Genomic DNA, 19710 nt, shown 5'->3' on the forward strand with positions numbered 1-19710 from the left:
TCGGCAGCTGATCCAGTTGCCCTTGTCGCTTCCACACTAAGCCTTCCGTCACAGGGCTATTCGTTGGTTCAGTACACGTGTTTCGGGTACCTGACTTTTGCCAGGCCATGTTCTAAGTCCTGCAGGTAAAGCAGTGGTAAAAGTGACAACAGTTCTCCTGGGACTTTTATTCTGGGCAGAGAGATAGTATAGTACATCAGATGGTGACAAGTGTGTGGGAGAGAAATAAAGCAGCAGGTGGGGCTGGGGTGGGTGGGACTGTTGCCATTCAGAGAGGGGGAAGGCCTCAGCTAGGAGGTGGTACCTGAGAGAAGACCCAAAGGAAGTGAGGGCCGCCCAGGGGGACCCAACAGGAAACAGCAAGTATAAAGGTCCCCGAGGTGGAAGGACGCTTAGTGTGTCTGAGTGACAGAAAGGAGGCCAGTGTGGCTAGAGTGGAAGTGAGGAGGAGGAAACAGACTTGTATTCTCTCTGCCATTCTCAGCCAGATTTTTACTGCCTTTTTAAACCCAGACTCATGATGTAGCGCGTGTATGCGTGGGTTAGTCTTCAGCAAAAGTGTACACCATAGATTGCACAGAAGCTATGTGCCAAACAAAAATTAACTGTGTCGATTAATGTTTGTAAAAAATTGAAATTAAGCCAGTTGTTTATGGATAAGGTAATTGTACCTAATGCCTTTTTGATTCATTGTGCATGTTAAGACAGATTGAGTCCGTTAAAATGAAAGTTAGACCTGGTCCCATGTATGTTTTTGATCTCATGTCCGACTTTTCCTCTTGCTGCTCTTCCTGCTCGCCCATCCCTATACAGCCTTTTCACAATTCCTCTGAACAATCCTGCCTCGGGCCTTTGCACCCACTGTGTCCTCCAGCTTGGAACACTCTTTCCCTCCTTAGATCTTTGCTCATCAGTTGACTTTTTGATGTCTGTTCAGAACATCCTGTACAGTTTTAACCCTGCCTCCTGTACTCCCATTTCTCCTCCATACTTAATTTTTTCCTTTTTCCATTACAACTACCAACTTCTGACATGCCAAATAATTTAGTTATTTATTATGTTTGTTGTTAATTTCTTCTAGCTAAAATGCAGTCTTTGTGAGGGCAGAGATTCTGTCTGTTTTGTTCACTTATGTCTTCTGAGTTAACTCCCCAGCTTAGTTTCTGGCACAGAGGAGGTGATCAACATGTATTTTTGGAGTGAATGAATCCATAAATACATTATATGTGTTGCCTTTGGTTCATAGGCATGTATAGGTAGTTGGATTTTGCTCTTCTCTTATGATTTGTCTTGTAACAGCAGGAAATTTGTTCAGAGAAGTTACCAAGCCAACCATGCTTAGAAGAACATTTAAGCAGCAGAATACTGTTTAAGTAGAAGCCTCTCCACTTAGCTTGTGATTCATCAGTGTGCCCTCATTATTTCAGACCTTCAGCTGTCTAGACTATTTAATAACTTCTCCTGCACTAGCAACAATGCCTTCCTCGAAGTTTGAGTTTGGACTGGGCAAAAATCATCTTTGTTCATCTTTTTCCACTTGTTGATATATCTCACACATTATTCAAGTTCTGACTTTCTGCATGAATATTTAGAAGACCTGCGTGAACAATGTTAACTCACTAACCCGTGGTGAGTGTCAGCAGTATTATCTTGATGATGACACTGTTGCTACTGATATTAGCTGTTAATAGCAAAACAGCTGGTAGAGTCTTTTGCTCCAAATTAAAGCTGATAAAGTGCAGGTAGTGGCTGAGTAGATCTTACTTCTTTTGACTTGGAATAGAAATCCTGACTGATCAGGAAGTAGTTCTCAAGAAGCACCTGAATATACAACTCTGTACAATTCAGTGATTTTTTTCAGAGAGACCAAAGGACCAGAGCATGGTGATTACAGACGCATTGGTTAATATTCATAAGACTGTAAGGTAATGATCTCAAACATCTGCATGAAGATGAATAAGATATGTCTTAGGCTAGATCAATAATCTGATTTATTTATTTTTATAGCTTTATAGCTGTCCTTTGTATGACTTTAACATTATTTGTATTCCTGTTAATAAGTTGTTTTTAACTTTTTGCTTTTTGTGGGTCCATACTAAAATTTTTCTATGTACATTGTATATGTAGGTATATATTGCTATGTATATACCTGAGTCAGATTGCTAAATTGTGAGTTACACACCTATTTTACTTTATTAGGTATTTCCAAATTGTTTACAAAAGACGTCGTAACGATATATTCTCCCACCAGCAGTAGGGTTCCAGATGCCTTACCTCATTAACAGTATTTGGCATTATCAGACTTTTAAGTTTTTTTAAATAGTGTCTCATTTTGGTTTTAATTTGCAATTCTGTGATCAGACTGGGTATCTTTTCTTCTATTTATAAATCATTCATATTTCTTCTTTAAATTACCTGTTCCTGTCTTTGACCCATTTTGTATTGAGTTGCCTTTTTTCTTAGTTACTTGTAGAAGTTATTTCTAAATTCTGGATGCTAATCTTTTGTCCCTTTTGTGAAACAGATACTAAGATTTGGAATTTCCTTTTCTGGATATTTCTTTTCCAACCTGACTGCTTTTCTAGTTGTTTCTCTGCCTAGTTGTACACTTAAAGCTCCACTAGAGGGAGTAATTAAAGTTTTAATTTGTCAAGATTTCCTCTCCTGGTGATTGCTTGAAATTATACTATATTTCCAAATTAAGTTAGGAGTCATTTAGTATGAATCTCTTTTTGTAGTGAAAAACCAAGCCCTGGAGATATGAAGTGTGAAAGGCAGGACTGGAAATACAAAGAGCCAGTTGGTGTTTCTGCTGGTAAGGGAAATCATGAACTGGCCCAATAATTGACAACATGGTTATAACATAAGAATTTTGTATGTGTCTACTTATTTCCTCAACAGAAGAAACTAAGTTGATAGGTAATATTGAAAGTGGAGTTCTGAAGGGAATGTAGACCAATCAATCAACAGAGAAACCCACCAAAACCAAATGGAGTACAACTTGCATGAAGACAGTTTTTGTGTCGGTACAAGGAAGGACTGTTGTAAAAATTAACACTGATCAAAATGGGCTAAGTTATCTCATGAGTCTGAGTGCTTCCTGTTCACTGGTAGTATTTGTGCAGATTATGAATGACCACTAACAGTCACAGAATTCAGGGCTAGGATGTATCCAGCAGTTGTCTTATTTAAGCCATTCTTTTGTAGGTGAGGAAACTGAGGTCTGGATGTTTTGGCCAAGGTAGTTTCTGGCTAAAGTAGGACTAGAATCTAGATATCTTCCTCGAGGCCAGAGTGTCTTCTAGCCTGTGACGTTTGCTCTTCTGAGAGTGGGAGTGAGATTCAGGAAGATTTGAGAAAGGGTTCCTGCATTAGGAAGGAGGAACCTCTCAGCCCTTTTCTGCTTCTGCTTCTAGGTTTACTGATTCCAATTATACCTCAATCCCATCTTGCTTTCTCCAGCACATTAAGGTTGATTTTGTAGCATTTCTGACGAAAGCTACCCCATTGTTAACATGATGTTCTTCAGGGTGTTGACTATGTCCTGTTCATTTCTGTTTCTATCTCCTGGCCCAGAGCAGGTCATCAATAAGTCTTTACTCAGTGAATGCATACCTGGTAATAGAATACAAGAAGCAGTAAGGGGAGCAATGGGAAACAACAGAACCTCTGTAGGAAAATATACTTAGGAGATTCTAAGAGTAACAGAAGGTATTAAAAGAAGAGAATCATGAATAAGATTATATCCAAAAGTAATTGCCATTCAACTACTATTGTTATCAAAACTTGGGCATCATAACATAATGATTAAGAGCACGTGTTCTAATACCATTGCCAGCATTTAGAAACTGAGCTTGGATGAATTTAAACTCTGTGTGCTTCGGTGTACCTATCTGTACAATGGGGTTACTAACAGTACAGTCTTCATGGAGTACGTGTGTGTAAGTCTGTGTGTGTCACTTAGAAGGGTGTCTCTCACCTATAACCAGTATGTAAGATTAACAGTTATATTTATTATTCTTACGTTTTTATTGATAATGTTAGTATTTGGGGTAGTGAAATGTTATTAGACTTGGTTTGCTGATTTTTTTAAAATTTTTTTGGTGAGGATGGATCAGTTTATTCCTGAATATGTTATAATTAGGGTCAGAAGAAAAAATACAGTAGTTTATCTAGGGTTTAGTTATAAATAAGGATCCATTTTAAATTATCTTTATAAAATTAGAGGAGCCAAGCTTGGATAGTCTGAAATTCTAGAGAGCATTCTTGAGATATCATAGTCTCTGCACGTCTTGTAAGTGTAAATCTGAGAGAAGTAATTTCAGGGAACGTCCTTAGTTCCATTTAAAATCAGCTCACTATGAGGCTTTGGGGAAGGATAGTGTCTAGGGGATATTTAGATTTGATAACAAATTTCTGTTACGTTATTTGTTGATAAAAATGCCCATGGATGTATTTTGTAGGTGACAGGGTGTAGTTTTTCAGTAAACTGAAGAGTTGGCATCTTTTCACTTTTTCGTGCAAGTCTTGAGCTTTGATAACAAAGGTAGAGGATTTTTAAAATGGAATGAAATGGGGCAAAAATGGATTTTTCTTTTTTTGGTAGAGCTGTCTTGTTCTTGAAGGGAGAACCGGGTTTGTTCTAGTAGAAGTCATTTAAAGTACAGGAAGTTTATTTTCAAATCTGGAAAGCCATACCCAGTCCTGGTGCCATGCCAGGGGAAGCGGTGCATGGTGGAGACATCAGTCTAGACCCTGGAAACAAGGGCAGAGACAGCGGGAGCATCTGAACTGAAGCTCTAGTAAAAGTAAGCGTGAACTTAGACACTGACTAAACCTGGAGGAGGCGTCTGTGTGGAAATACACAGACAAACAGGAGACTGAGGGAGGAAATAGTATAAATCTGCTTTAATTATTATGATGCTTAGGGATGTACTGGCCTGTTGACATTGAACCTGTTGAATTTCTGAGAATTCTTCCCTTGGATCGTGGCTATCTGTAAAACTTCATGATCATGTGGAAAGATTAAGATACATTACAGTGAGTATTAACCTACATCTTTGCTTCCCCCACCCCTCTTTTTCTTAGACTTGGGAAGATCCCAGTCGAAAAGATAAGAGCACAGACTGCTGTGGAGATAATGATCCTATCGACGTCTGTGAAGTCGGCTCCAAGGTTTGTGTCGTAGGCTGTGGTATTGTAACGTGTTCTGCTGTATTCATGCCGAGGAATTTCAGTTCTCATTGGAAGGCACCGCCCCTTCAAAGTTCTAGCCTATCGATCCCTCTGATATCAGCCCTCTTTTGTATCTTTACTTCCTTCACTTAAACTCGGGTTTGGTGAGCTATAGTCCAGGCCAGTCAAATCCAACTCACCCCCTGTTTTTAGAAACGGCAGAACTGTGGGTTATCTTACCATTGCCTACAGCTGCTCCTGCACCACAACCGCGCTTGAGGAGGGCAGCAGAGAACATACAGTCTGCAAGGCCTGAAGCCTTCACTACCTGAGCTTTTACAGGAGAGGTTTGCTGAGTCCTGTCTTCTAATTCCTGCCCCGTTTTCCAGACAGGAGGTTCAACACTGATGAAAGTCAGTTCATACTCTTTTCTTGTGCATGCTTCCAGGTCACCAGGTCCCACTGGGGACAGACAAAACCTCCAATTCCATTGGTTGCTGCTGCCATAGCCTTCTGTGTGTCTTTGGTCCATCCTGTCTCCTGTTTCCTGCTGCATTTATTGCTAATGTTTATTGTTCTCTGCAGACATTAAACTCCTTTTCCCCTTAGACTGCCAGACATCTATGTCTACAAACACTGTTTCTTCCCTTCTTTCTGTTACTATGAGACCAGGGCTGGTTTTTATCCAAGACCCAGGTTTCCCTCTGTGCTCCAGATCCTGTCGCCTCCTGCCTCTTGAGTGACGGTATTTTCTTAGCTCTTCTTTGTCCCGTGTTTACAACTTCTTTTTCTTTATTGGCTTCGTCCCACATGCCTCCTCTCTTCTTCCTTTTCATAAGAAGACTTGTGAAAAGAGTTTAAACACTTAGCTGTCTCCTCCTTCCCCCTTGTTCTTCATCTTATTTCAAAATTGTTTCCATCCCCCCCGTCATTTCAATGAAACTGCTCTTACTGAGGCCGCTGGTCACTTTCTTTTAACCAAGTCCAACAGGCCTGTTTCATAGGTTTTGTCTAACTTGAATATACCTTAGGATTTTATACCTTTAACCTTGTCTTCCTTCTTAAAACAGTCTCTTCACCTGACTGATTATATCATAGGATCTTGGACATCCTCTAATTCTGGTTCCTGCTTCGTTTCTTTGGTAACCTCCTTTTCTTCTGCTGCCCCTTGAGCATTGTTTAGCTTGAGGGTTGTGCCCTTGTTCAACTCTTCCTCTCCTCCCGTGGGGACTGCCTTGGTGATCCAATCCCAAGCATTCCTGATTTTGCTGTCTAATTAATATCTCCAGCTCAGACCTGTGTTCTCAGCCACCGACATCTACATGCAGGTGTCTCCCATGCATCTCAAACTCAGTGTACAAAACTGAATTCACTATTTTCTCTTATGACACCAGTCCCCCTTCCCTCCTCACCTCTAGATTCTTAAGCCAAGCTGAGGTATCTTGGGGCATCTTTGGCTTCCCCTTGTCCCATTGATCACGAAGTCCTGATTCTATTCTGAACAGCCTTCCATTATCACCGCAGCTAGCCTTGTCTGTCCCCAGTTACATCCCACTTGAATTACTCCTACTACTGACCAGTTTCCCTGCTGAGCCTTATTTTCCCTCCTGTCATTTATTCCAGACTCTCTTCCTGCTTTTCTCTTTTTTAGTGCCTGTCCCGCCTTCGTTTCTGGCTTCATCTCCTGCCCTCTTCGTTGTCACTGCCCTGCGGCTGTGCTGAACTTCAGGTCTGCAGCTCTATCGGCTCTTACTCGCGTCCAGGCCTCCACAGCCTGTCCCTCTACATAGAATGGAACATTCTTCCTCCTTCACTTGATCTTCCTTCCCCCTTCTTTCACTTCACCTCTGCCTGCTCGTCCCTCAGATCTCGACTGAGATACCGCTTCCTCTCGGAAGTCTCCCCTTACCCTCGTGGACCGCGGTGCGGGCTCCCTGGTCTGTGCCCCTCAGTACTGAGAGTGCTGGGCGCTGGTGTGGTCCTGTCTGTGAGGCGGCAGTGAGCTCTGTGGGGACAGGATTCAGCGCCTCACACAGCATCTGCTCGCGGTAAGACGTCTCCAACCGAATCACTGCTCAGATCGTGTTCTTCTAGCTGAGATTAAGTCAGTTCTCACTGGAAACCTGTGTCAGTGCCTGTAGGCTCCTAGACTTGTTATCTAGTAAGTAGTTTCCTCGGATCCTCTGTCACTTTTTTTATGTACTGTGTTGTTTTGTTACTATTCTCTTTTCTTTCTCTTCTTCCTTCTTCTCCTTCCTTATTCCTCTGCCTCTTTTTCCTCCTCTTCTTCACCCTCTCCTTAGACTTTCTGTTCCTTCTCTGCTTTTTCTCCTGTTCTTCCACTTCCTTCCTCTTCTTCCTGGTTCTTCTCTTCTCCCACCCCCTTCCTCCCTCTTCCTTTCCTTTCCCGCCTCTTATTCCATTCCTGGAGGAGAGGGCCACATCCCACTCAGAGTTCTAGTTTTATACCCGGTTAGGGACACACAGGGGCTCATTTGAGTGTATGTGTGTGTGTGCGACCCTGTAATTCCTCTGTGTCTCCAGCATAAATATGGCCAAGCTGTTTGCTTTCTTTCAAATTTAAGCTATAGTTTAAAAGTTTATTTTGGGACATTTTTAGTGAGAACCTCCTCTGCTCCAGATGCCATATTATATACTCTGGTCACTTTCCAGTGTTGTATTTAATGATGAGAAGAGTCACTAAATTAAATGACATTACACTGATAGAATGTCTATAGAGTAGAAAACTTATTCTGAGGGTGTAATCCTTGGGGCCACTCAGTTCATATTAAGTACAGATTATTAAGTTAATTTAAATTCTTATGCAGATATTAAGGGTGAATGAAAAGATTAAATGAAAATGTCTTATTTTCACTTTTGTAAAAATTTGTCAGTGAGCATGTAATTAATGAAATTGGTAACTGGAAATCATGAAAATCTATGTACCTGATAAATTTATTTGACTTAGTAATACTAATTCATTATTGAAAAAGCAAATGAATCCAAGAAAACGTGATATACAGACTTTTAAATAAACCTGTCAAAGTCACTAAATAAGTGGATCAAAATTAAAATTTTCAAATGTAAGTGATTTTTAATAAGATATTAATTAATCTTGAAAGCATACTTTTGTATTTTACGTAGGAAAGTTGGTACATAGTAGGTGTTTAGTACATTATTACTGAAAATATATTGACTAATTATTGTTGTATTTTGTGTAAATGTAATATTAATTAGAAATGACCAAGCGAATATACTGCTGGTTTAATGTTGATCAGAATATTGCGAGGTATAGGAGAAATTCTTACGGACCAAGAGCTACCAAGAGAAGGGCAGACATCCTTGAATGATAAAATAATTAGATGTTATATAAAAGGGAAAAAAAGGGTTTCTGTGTACTGCCATTGCCAGTAAATAAAATATAGTTTATTTTAGAACTTATCATTTTATAGGTCTTGCTACTATGTAAACCCAGTAATTACTAAAACACTTTTTTTCCTTCCATGGAAACAGGTTTCTTATTTTTGCCTGGTTTTATTCTTATCTTTGACCCAGACTGCTTCAATTTTTAGGATTTCTTTCTTTCAATAATATGTTTTTCAAGAAAATTTTAATTAGTTATAGTCATAGAGGTTAAGTATAAACCTTCCCTCACAATCCTGCTCTCCCAATAAATCATATTATTTTAATCTTTCCATGTTTTCTTCTTTCTTGGATAAATATGTAAACATTTTAATTTTGTTGGATATTTTTTCCAGTTTGTTTCCTGTTAGATAAAGTTGATAAAGTTAAACGTTTTCCTGAATGTAGCCTTTTCTTTTTAGTTTCTTTTGGGATAGCTGCCTGTGGTAGGCAGAGTTCCTAAAATAGCCCTCAAAGTTGTCAGTCTCTGGAATCTGTGAATATGGTAAGATGTTACTCCCTTAATTATATTATTTTATACAGCACAATTACTTTAAGTAGGAAGATTATCCTGAATTTCCCATGCAGGTCCATGGTAATTACACGAGCCCTTAAGAGCAAGGAGTTTTCTCCGGCTGGTGGCAGAAGTCAGAGGATGGGATTGTGAGAGGAACTGATATACTATTGCTGCTTTGAAGATGGAGGAAAGAGGGCAGGTGAAAAGGAATGCGGTTGGCTTCTAGTTGCAGAGAGCAGTCCCTGCTTGACATCCAGCAAGTTAAGGGGGACCTCAGACCCGCAACTGCAAAGAACTGAATTTGAGGGGATTCTCCTTTAGAACCTTCAGATCAAAGCCCAGCCTGGCCAGCACCTTGATTTCAGCCTTGTCAGGCCATAAGCAGAGAACCTAGCCATGCTGTGCCTGGACTCCTGACCCATGGAAACTGTGAGATAATAAATTTACACTCTTTTAAGCCTTTAGGTTTATAATAATTTGTTACGTGACAGTAAAAACCTAATATACAGGATAACAGGCTTTGAGCAATTTTAGTTTCCGTGGTTTTTTATATTGATCGGGTCCAGTTGAAGTTTTACTTCATTCTTCAGATTCTGAATCAGCACAGAACTTCTGTTGTGGGCCACTGTTCTATTCTGCTCGGTCCAGGTCCCCAAGAGTTAGCAGTTGACAAATGTGAGCTGCCAAGTACCTGCAGAGCCCAGAGAGAACAAATACCGTCTGGAGGGGACCTCTTATGTTCTTGTTCATGCATCTGTGGTTTCTTTTGCTCTTCATCTTTACATCAAGGAATAAGTGATACAGTCTTCATTTTACTGTTGAGAAACTAAGTCCTCCAATACCGTGTGGAGTAATTGGCCTCAGGCGCCTTCTAGGAATGGTGGAGGAAGAATTCGACCCCACATATTTGTGACTTAAAAATCGTATCTTTTGAAATGCTTTTAGAATAGCTGGAAAAGTCTATAATAACCTTATTCTGATTCTGCTTAAAACCTTTGAGGCATGTCTATGTTCTTGTTTCAGAATGTCAGCTCATTTTTGAAACGTGGTCAGCTATGTAACTCCCAGGGAATTAGTAACAGAATCTGCTGTGTACGTTAATTTCCTCACAGAGTAGACTGAGAGTTTTAGAATGGAACTGAGAAAATAGGATTCATCTTATATGCAAGCAGTTTTAGTTAATGAGATCCGAAATAATATTTAGTAAATACGAAGCAAGTACGTAACCACCCTCTAAACAGTAGGTCTTCGTTGGGACTGCGCTCCTTTGTCTTGTGCCTGGCTATGCCTGGCTATGCCTGGCTAGTCCTTAAGTCATCTGTAAGGAGCGTCGTAGAAGAAAGCCTCTTTTAACACCACATTTGCGAATGGGCAAAGGGAAAGGAGCAGAGTCCTGGAATTTCATAATAGACCTAGAATCACAGGCATAGAAGTTTTTAAGGTATAAGTTCTTTGAGAAGTATTATTCATTTGGTATCTAACCAGATGTGTTCTGCATAAATTTGTTGAACTGCTCTAGACCAAATTGAGTTGTAGGGTGTTCTTAAGAATTTTACCATTTGTTCCTAAGTATCTTATCCTGAGTTTTTGGTTTGAGAGAATTTCCTTTCCAGTTTTTAAAGGTGTTATATAGCAAGGCAGGGGTGTGTCTAATCCCTTTCTGTTGCTTATGAGATCAGAGGGCATTTATCATTCTGATGCAACGTGATAATCCCCAGACATGCTTCTTGCTTGCCCTTGTAACTATAAAAATCTCAAATCTGCTCTCACGCTGTATGAAATTTCAAAATAAGTATGAATAAAAATCAAACAATTCAGAATATGCCTTTAAAAGCTATATGTGATCCCCAGTAACTCCGATTGACACCCCTGCCAGCGGAGTCTCTGCAGGCTCCCCAGCTTTGGCACTGTTGACATTCCAGGTGGATGATTCTGTTACAGGAGACAGTCCTGTGCAGCATCCCTGGCGTCTTCTGCTAGGTGCTGATAATACCTCCCCAGTCGTGACAGCCAAAAATGTCCCCAGACATTGCCAGATGTCCTCTAGAGGGCAAAATTGCCTCTGGTCGGGAACCAGTGATCCAGTTTATCACTGCGTAAATCAATATAGCCAGCCTTTCATTGATGAGTGTGTGGTAACTTTGACTTTGAACACTTTTGTTTTATAAAGGACCTCCTGGCATGAGGTGTGTAAGTCTCCCCAACAAGATTGTAAACCTTTAAGAAAGGGGATGCTTTCTTTTTGTATACCCAGTGTCTGATACAGTGCTGGATACTTAATGGAGCCTAAACGTGTACGAGTCTGATTAATATAATTGCGCATATTTTCCCAAAACTGGTATTTCAGTTTAGTTTATACAGTCACACTAATCTGTTGTGTAAACTAATTACAACTTCATGTAGGTTTATATTAAGATTTTAGATTCATTTTGCAAATGTTCTGCAAGGATTTATTTGACGTTATGGTATGAGATCTGGTTTTTTCTCTCAAATAATTTGAAGACACAACAGTGGATTTCTTTTGCAAGCCACGATTTCCAAATGTAAAGCTGCATTTTGAATCACGAAGGAATTATTCTGAAGTGTGTGTTCAAATTTCAGCTTACAGTGAAATTCTATAGCTAACTAGACCTTTAAAAATAAAAGGCTATAGAAAGAATGCATGGATATAAACTTGGCATTGGCAACTGGAAGGAACCACTGAAATAACTTTCTTTAGCACAAGGAACATCTGCTTCAACATCATGCTGTTTCTTGGTTTCCTTCAAAATCTCTTTAAAGCATTTTATGAAACCTGCTTTGTCTGTATCTTTAACATATTTATATATTTCTTTGTCACTCATTATCTTCTTAAGGCTATATTCGAATATGTTAAAAATTTACTTTTACTGGTAACTGATAAATATGGTTTGCAGAAAAGCTACTGTGGAGCAGTTTCAAGGGATTCTCATGTCTCTTTACCCCTAAGCAGCAGAAGCCAGATTTATATTATGCCATGATATACTTGGGTTTATTTTCTGTTTAGTATGAGTTTCTAGGCCCAGTACATTAAATTTTAAGATCTCTAAGTAACTTCAATTTCCAAAAAGGGATCAAGATACCTATTCTAAAAAAGGGTATCATAAAAGGCTTTATGACTGTGTTTACAATATTTTTTAATTATTAAATTTTGTTACATTTCAGTCTATAGTGCTTTTAATCCTTCATATGGATTTTTATGATATATGAGTAAACTTTTCCAAAGCCTTGCAAATATTGAGGTTCTTTTCTCTTTAAAGGTCCTTTCTCGTGGAGATGTTATTCGTGTGAAGATCCTTGGGATTTTGGCTCTTATTGATCAGGGTGAAACAGATTGGAAATTAATTGCTATCAATGTAAATGATCCTGAAGCCTCAAAGTTTCATGGTAAGTCTGTAACTTTCCAGAAACAGAAGTAAGTCAGTGTGTCATTGGAGTTCTTAGAATTTAAAAGAGGCTTGTGTAAAGCACAATGTATATATTGGGACTTAAATTTATATGTTTCATTTTTTTATTCTTGCTCCTTGGAATATAAAGGGCAGTCCAATATGATTGTGTCTAAGTTGTTCCTCCTCATGTTGCTAGGAGGAATGAGAGAAAGAAAGGAATGTGGATGGACAAATGATACTTCAGATTAAGAAAGTACTTCCTATGGGGTTCCTTCTTCCTCCCATCTTCCCTTTCTCCCTTCCTTCTTTTTCTTAAATCTCTCTTTTATTTGAGTAGCAGGAAAAAAACTAAAGAAGGGGAGTGTTCATCAAGGACATAAGCTGTTTCTATACCTAGTTTTTGTTCTGTCTTGTACAAAGGAAGGGAAAGATAACTGCCCTCTCTCTAACAAAGTTTTGATGTCCCAGAATTTAAGTTGCAGAAAGAGCTTGGTATGATGAAGAGTTGACTTCCCCTGGAGTCATAGACTTCAGCTTGCCATCTGGCTGTGCTGCTTCCTACTGAGTGACTTTGGGTTGATCATTTAACTTCTCTGAATTTCAGTTTGCTCATCTGTCCGTGGAGGTAATTATACTTACTTGTGAGGTTGTTGACAGTGTATGAGATTTACTTAAAGCATCTGGCTGTCACATATCGAGCGTTGAATATATGGCCACTGTTATTATTCTTTGACCAATTATTCCCCCTGTTTTTCTAGCCTTTTTCCTTTCAGGCTTATCCTTATTCAGGATCTTTGTTTTTTCCTAGACCTCCATTCTTATCCCAACTGGAAATATACCGTTTCTGAATTGACTAATACTCATTAACTCATGTTTTAACCTCTCTTAATTTCTGTGTGTTTGAAACCTTTTCCTGCACATGGAACGGCAAGAGTAATTTTATGCCGGTCTTGCTTGTAATTGAGAAAGGAAGGGGTCTGATAGGGTGAAGTACAAATAGCCTCAGGGTCAAAACTAAAACTTGAAAACCGCAATTAAAATATGAGACTTGAGCCTATAATATGTACATAATAATGTCTACTAGGACAGCACCATATATATTTGTTATCTGTCCATTGTTTTACCCTGGGTTTCTTTATTACCATATTTCTCTTATATATATGTAACAAAAATAAATAAATACCAAGTTTAAAAATTTTTAATACATTAGCTGCTCCTCAAATGAGAACTGATAATATAATGCTGCCACAGCCAGCAAAAGCAAATCATCCAGCTGATTCATTTGTGATGTGTCACACTAAGGTCATGACACTCTAGTGAGAGCTGTCCCTTTAAACTGGAGAGGCTGAGAATGAAACTAGTCTATAGCCCAGTACTGTTGGCGATGTGATCAATATTTTAAACTCCCTAACATATGCCAAACACTGGTGCCTGTCCTAATACACATTATTATTCTTAATTTAGAAGAATCTCAAAGGATTTAAATAATTTGCCCAAGTCTGCACATTTAGTAAGTAGTAGAACTATCATTTGAACTCATTTCAATCTGATTATTATCCATGGTCCATACTATACTGAGCACTTCATTTTTGTAGTAATTTGCAGTATTTGTAACTAGCAGTTTTGAAACCAGATTTCACAGGCTAAGTACCTTACTTCTTCTAGAGTTTCTTAAGGATTAGAATGAAGCATTTTAATTCTATTTTCACCTTATTTCTGTTTGCATCCAGAATGGAGATGACTTTGTACTTTGGGCAACATCTTCTAAATTCTTGTTGTGTAGACTTGTACAGAAAGGCATGCAGAAAAGCTGAGGCCTGTTAAGGTTGAGAGGAAATTATCAAACTAGAATAATTAAGATAAGAAATGCTTGTTTTGAAGGAAAAAAGATCTTTCTTTCATTACATTAAAAAGTGAATACATATATTATCTTCATCTTAAATACAACAATGCTTCACAATGTTTTTAAAATCTTTAAAGACTAGGTGAGTATTATTGACATATGCTCTAAAATGGTAGCTGACATCGTGCTCTGTGTTTATTTCCCGGGTGAATGAGGTATACGGGGGGAAATGGAAGCTGTTTACACCAAGGATGTTTGCATATTGTTCACAGGGGAGAGCACCAGTACCTGAAGAGCTCTTACGTATCTAGATTTTGTAAAGTACATTCTGTAGTTTTAAGAGTTATGAGTGTTTTCTTTTATGACTTCTCATTCCTTTTACCTGCATGTTACTGTAATATATTCCACATTTCTTCTCTTTTCTCTCTTATTTTATAGTGACCCAAGAAAAAACTGTAGGCGTAAATTGAAAGGCTGAAGAGATTGCAGTATAAATTTTTTTTTTAATCCTAAATCATAGAATACTAGGTAACCTGTGAATCAGCATTTATTTTTAGCAGTCAGTTGTGGTTTCGTTGTAGTCACGAGGAGAGGCCAGCTCATGGTCCTAGTACTCTGCCATCTTCTCAGCTTTTATTTTCAATTTAAGCTCAAGTTTTGGCTTATATTTATTCTATCTCTCTAACATCACCCAGCTATTTTCTCACACAATTTCAGACAAAAGACAGAGTTTCTGTTGTCCTGCTGCTCAAGCAAATATTAATGGGCGGACATCATTCCTCGTCTTCCCTTTTCTTCTTCACTACTTAGCCTAGTGCGCTGTCTGTGCTTTATCAACACCTCTAAAGGGGGCTTTGAGGGGCTGAGAGACGCTCGGGCATTACGAGAGTTGAAAGCATCCTAAATTTGTGAAGGAATTTTCACAAAATCAGTTTATGTGACTTGATTACTCTATTTAATAGTTTTATCTTGTATCATCATAATTCATCTTCTAAAGGTGCTTAACTTATAATTCGGGGGAGCTGAAGCATTGTAAGCATGTGGCATATTTTATAGAATGTTACAGGTTAAAAATAGAGCCTTGGCAAGGGCGAGGAAGCCTCAGAAGTAAAGGCAGCAACTTCATGGTTTTGAGATTGGGAGAAGCGTCTCTAGGACAGTTTACGGCTTTAGTAGAGTGAGGTAAAGCTATGTGTTTGCATTCCTATGATTAAATAAACATTAGCTAATGGAAATTGACAGTTTGGTGCTGTTGTGTCTACTGGACATCTTTGAAAATTAATTAACAGTAATTTCAAGTCAAGCACCCTGTAAACATTTTACTGTGTGTCACTCCCACATGTACCCTCTAAAAATCATGAATATAAGATCTTGAATGGCATTTTTTTAATTATAAAAAATAGTCATATACTTGGGGGAAAAAACTCAGAAATATAAAAAAGGTGTATCAAACATCCTCCGTCCCTCTTCTCAAACCCCACCCACCCGTCTGACTTCTCACATCTTCTCCCCGTATGGTTTTTAGTTCTCTTGAGTGGTTGCTCCTCTTCTGTGAACAACGTGCTCACACCTCTGTTTCTTAATTTATGTCTTTTCCTTGCTGACCCAACTTGCTGCTTTGAAAGATTAGGAATCTAACGTCTTACACATTTCTCAATTTGGTTACCCTATTTCTTCTCCTGTTATCTTAGTAACTCTAGGTATTACACTTCAAGCTGTATTTATGGCTTCATTAATTTTGAACACTAACTCGTGGCTGCCCCGTGTCAAGCCAGGGCACTGAGGTTTCCGTACTTCTTCTCTGTCCCCTGCTACCCGGCTTCCCTCAGCTATGAGTCCTACAGCTTCAGCATTTATAATGTGTAAGTTCTTCTTTAACTATAACTGTTTTTCTTATTTTATCTCTTGAATCTGAAAATTGAAAACCAATAACTAGCATTCACGGTGTTTATGTGCATATTATTTACTTGGTTTATCGTACTGTTTACGTGGACAGGCTGTATTCTCAAGCCCGCTGCATAGCTGTCATCATGGGGTGTCTTCTCATCGCCTTTCTGGGTTATTAGTTTTGTCCTTTCTTACATTCTTTCATGTACTCTACTTTCCTTTCTCATTGTTAGCTGGCCCACATTTTCAAAAATTTTTACAGAAAATGCATGGGAGATTGATTTCATACATGTCAGAGTCCATACATGTCAGAAATGGTTTATTTTGTTCTGTTTTGGTTTTTTTTGGTCAACTTCTTCTTAAATAGCTTTAAATATCTAATGTAGGAACTTCAAATATAAACAATATGAATTAAAAATCACAAAGGAGTAAGTGATTTTTTTTTTTCAACAGTTTAAACATTTGCCATCTATACTTCTTGGCATTTTTATTCAATAGGAGGAAGGATTAAAAAAATGTAGGGAAGGGTATCTAGGTAGAAATTTTTTAATTATGTAATTTTCTGAGGATGTGTGTAATACAGAAATTTATAGAGAAAATTTTTTATTATTTCCTATACATCCTTATTGTTATTTAGACATTTAAAAAATAACTCGCTCCTGTTAATTTCCACTACCTTAAGAGAAAGAAGCTGGGTTTTTTTTCAGTCGGTACCTCTTTTTTCTTTTTTGAAAATAAAGTCTGTTTTAATTTATAGACAATAGACTCATTATCTATCTGTATATTTTTTGCTGTATTTATCTGGACACATTTAAGTTATGATTCTGCAAGGAAGTTCTGGGATTGTTTTATTTGTTAAGAAATAACTTCTTTGATCCTAAGGGACATGTGCAGACTTTGGTAGACGCTAATATTCTGTTTTAATGTTTATAGTTGTTTTTTTTAACTTTGACATGACTGAACTAAAACTAGCCATTGCATTAGAGAACATGTTTCAATTAAAAAGAAACTATGGTTGCTGGCTCTATTTCTGTAATTTTAACATTATTATTTAAATCTTCAAGTTTTGCCTTCTGAAACTGGAGTTAGCCACTTTCAGAATCTAAAAAAATATATAAATAATATTTAAGGACAAGTTCCATGTACTTCCTGATAGAAGTATTGGTCAGTTTGACTGGCTCATTAACACTTCAAGAGCACCAAGACCATTTAATGCACTGTAATTAGGTTCCAGCCCCTAATGCTCTTAATGGTACTTTAATGGCCTGAAAGAGTTATTAAAACTCCGGGCACCTAAATTGTTACTAGAGGATGCTTTGGCTGTTACAGATAATAGCGCTTGGTTATGAAATAACCAAGTTCAGAGCTTCTTAAGAAGATTGAGATGCTAGGGTATGCATAATCTTTCTCTTGGTTAAATTAACCACCTTCTATAATGTAGAGCTTCGAATATTCACCAGATGTTTGAGCCTCTTCAGAACTGCCAGTGATGCCTAAGGACCTTATGTCAGGTGAAGTAATGTCATGAGTAGGTAATTTAAACCTAGAAGCTGTATTAACTCACAGAACAATAAAGATTTCTTTTGCTTGGTCTTTATTTTTTTGTATTTATTTACTTTTTTGGTGGGAAAGGGAGGTAGTTGAGCTTTATTTTTAGGGGAGGTACTGGGGATTGAACCCAGGACCTCATGTATGCTAAGCATGTGCTCTACCACTTGAGCTATAGCTTTCCCTGTCTGGTCTTTAAATAAATTAAAACTGTCTGTTGTCCTATAATAACTATTGCCTGTGCAGTGACTTTCAAGGTTTAAAAAATTAAAAAACAAAAATTGAAATCAGAACAATTATATTGATGTAGATACATTCTGGGATGAATAAATTACATGAGTAATAAGGGAATTCTGTAAAATGAAGCAGTTGGAAATTTTTCAAGGACAAGCATTACACTTGTCCTGAAATTATCAGAATTTATATGTATTTCACATTTGTAGAATTTGAACTTACATTTAGAGAAATTACCATAAAGGTCAAATAAAACTATGTAGTTTCTTTTATTTTCTTTCAAGGCAGGAATAAACACATGGAAACCGAATCTATTTGACTTAAATTTTCATGTACTATAAACACTTCAAGTGTTCCTGCAATTGTTATTTTAAAAATAAGCCATATTCATATGGCATTTGATTTCTTTACTTCCTAAAATACAAGTTAATATTGTCATTTACGGAAAAAAATAGGGAATAGCATAGTACTCTTAAGGGAAAATATGCTCATGTTAACTTTTGTAACCGGAAAGAACAGAGTTCAGTTTGCTTTCCTTTGCATGTACTCTTTGGCTCAGAAAGGGGCTGGCATGTCACCATCATTATCCTAAAAGCTCTGACATTTCTGGAGCAATTATTGCATGTCTAGGAACTGTGCTGGATACTTCTTTTGGAGTATCTGTTTAATGTTTACCCAAGTCCAAGCAAGGTGTGCTAGTGTTCCCTTCTTTTTCTTCAGATTAGGAAACTGAGGCACTGGTGGGGGCAGTTGGTGACTGTCTCTAAAGTCACATGGGAGCTACTGGAATCCAGTTGGGCTCTTCACCATTGCATTGCACTTCCCCTCTGAAAAATACTTGTGGCCTCAGACGGAATTGCTTTCTGGGAGCACTGACCACTTGCTCTTAAATAATTTACGCATCAGTGGGATAATTATGATTAGAAGACCCAGTAAAAAGATGGCTCTTTTGATCTTCATTCCTTTGATTTCATCAGTGAGTGTGGCTTAATAGGCAGGGTGTATAGGCATGGGGTGTGGAGGAGGCAGTTGAAGAATAGGGACAAATCAAGTAAAATGTCCTATAATTAAGAAGATTAAATTAAATTACTGGGAATCTTTTGCCTCTTTTTTGAAACTTGACCTCTTCCAATTTTTTTTTTCACGTTTCTGTCATGTTCCTACAATATGGTGAAGAGTAAGGGAAGCCTAAATAAGTCCGTCTCTCGTGTGTACTAGTTATCTGACCTTGGAAAACTCACATAACCTCTGGAAGCTTTAGTTTCTGCACCTCTGAAGTTGCGGGGTTGATCCTCTAGTGAGTAGATGATTCCTAGACTTCTCTAAATTTTGGTTGTTTTAGGAAGTATTTTAATCCATTACTTTTAGCCTGTCTTCTTCTAAAGTAGAAAGACCTAAAATATCTTCAAAGTTAGTGCTGAAGGCACAATTTAAATTAAAGGATCATGGGATAGATTTCTTGGGGACATTGGCACATTTTTAGGTACTTTAGGGAAGCTGTTAAGTGATGGAGCTGAAATTTCAGTGAAGGTCTCCTGACCCAAAGCCTAAAATTTTAGCCACTTGGTTGTAGGCTTCCAATTAAAATTAGATTAGAAAACCATTTGGATTTCTATGTACAAGGCACCCGGACGGTTTTCATTTTATTGGTCACATAAAATTTCCCATGAAGTGGTAATGAATATTTATATTTTGGG

At 38.1% G+C, this 19710-nt stretch overlaps 1 protein-coding gene across 3 annotated transcripts in view; it reads left to right on the plus strand.

Moving 5' to 3' along the window:
- The window catches only part of PPA2 (inorganic pyrophosphatase 2), a 79011-nt gene that overhangs the window by 26002 nt on the left and 33299 nt on the right, over positions 1 to 19710 (plus strand). For all 3 annotated transcript variants that reach the window (XM_074342882.1, XM_074342889.1, XM_074342892.1), the window contains 2 exons: positions 5089 to 5175; positions 12373 to 12499. In XM_074342882.1, the coding sequence (XP_074198983.1) occupies positions 5089 to 5175; positions 12373 to 12499 (214 nt within the window). The remainder of the gene's footprint in view (positions 1 to 5088; positions 5176 to 12372; positions 12500 to 19710) is intronic.

This window comes from Camelus bactrianus, chromosome 2 (genome assembly GCF_048773025.1).
Source record: "Camelus bactrianus isolate YW-2024 breed Bactrian camel chromosome 2, ASM4877302v1, whole genome shotgun sequence".
NCBI lineage: Eukaryota > Metazoa > Chordata > Mammalia > Artiodactyla > Camelidae > Camelus > Camelus bactrianus.